Here is a 955-nt window from a genome sequence, read left to right as displayed (position 1 = left end):
TTATGCGAATTTCTTCTGAATGTAATCCACAACTTCCTGTGTGATGCGGAAGGCCTTGGCCAATACGGAATCTGGGAGAGGAGGATCCGCTGCAAACAGAGAGTTGGCGATTGTCTGAACTCCCGGAAGCTGGCTGCTCAATGCAGATATGGCCACCGCATTTTCATGCCCCACATTCTGCTGGAAATGCACAAGTGCCTTTGGAAACACAAACACATCTCCCTTCTCCAACGTTTTGCTGAAAAACTTGTTGTTGGTGTCAATGAAACCCACAAGAAGCTGGCCTTCCAGTAAAACAAGAACTTCGGTGGCTCTTGGGTGTGTGTGAGGAGGATTTATTCCACCCACTGCGTAGTCGATGCGGACCAACGATATTCCCAACGTATTGAGGCCTGGTATCTGTTTAACGTTCGCCATCGTTACGTTGGAGCCCACATCATTGTCGGTGTTCCCTGCCTGCCCAAGTCCCCGGAAGAAGAAGTCGTCTGCTGAAACTTGCATTGGGTCTTTGCAAACGAACCCGTTCACCAAAACTGTTTAAAGCAAAATCAAATCAATCTATTACTAACTCGACTCGTCTAATAAGCAAATCATTACCATTGTTTATGTATAAAGTTTTTTACTCACCTTTGCTTTCCTCATCTGCAACGCAGAAATCTTGCAAGGGATCGGAATCCCCTGCCATGACCCTGTCGCTGTAACAACATATCAACAGAAAAAGTCCCAGTGTGAAGTAAATCATTCGGTTAGCCATTATAATAGAAACGCAGATAGTACAAGAGCTCAGAAGGATATGAATGTGTGTTACAAGCCCATTACAAGCTTTATATAGCCCAAACCTTATGACTAATTCATCTTCACTCCGTATATTAAATCACCAATCCTTGTAATATTATAATAATATACTTCCAGAGTTGTTGCTCTTTTCGATACGTCAGAGTAAGTCTTGCTGCAG

At 43.7% G+C, this 955-nt stretch overlaps 1 protein-coding gene across 1 annotated transcript; it reads right to left on the bottom strand.

The window, feature by feature from the left end:
• Positions 1 to 754, bottom strand: LOC131865842 (putative germin-like protein 2-1). Its single transcript, XM_059215392.1, has 2 exons — positions 628 to 754; positions 1 to 533 (listed from the first exon to the last, which is right to left on the bottom strand). The coding sequence occupies exons 1-2, from the start codon at positions 752 to 754 to the stop codon at positions 1 to 3; spliced, it is 660 nt and encodes a 219-aa protein (XP_059071375.1).
• Between the last annotated feature and the right edge of the window lie 201 nt (positions 755 to 955).

Source organism: Cryptomeria japonica, unplaced genomic scaffold (genome assembly GCF_030272615.1).
Source record: "Cryptomeria japonica unplaced genomic scaffold, Sugi_1.0 HiC_scaffold_123, whole genome shotgun sequence".
Classification (NCBI taxonomy): domain Eukaryota; kingdom Viridiplantae; phylum Streptophyta; class Pinopsida; order Cupressales; family Cupressaceae; genus Cryptomeria; species Cryptomeria japonica.
The sequence above is the reverse complement of the archived record's forward strand: the minus strand, read 5'-3'. Positions and strand labels throughout refer to the sequence as shown.

Coding starts and splice junctions, on each gene's coding strand:
- LOC131865842 (XM_059215392.1), bottom strand. CDS start 754: ATGGCTAACCGAATGATTTACTTCACACTGGGACTTTTTCTGTTGATA. Junction 534..627: donor TGCAGATGAGGAAAGCAAAG/GTGAGTAAAAAA, acceptor TGCTTTAAACAG/TTTTGGTGAACGGGTTCGTT.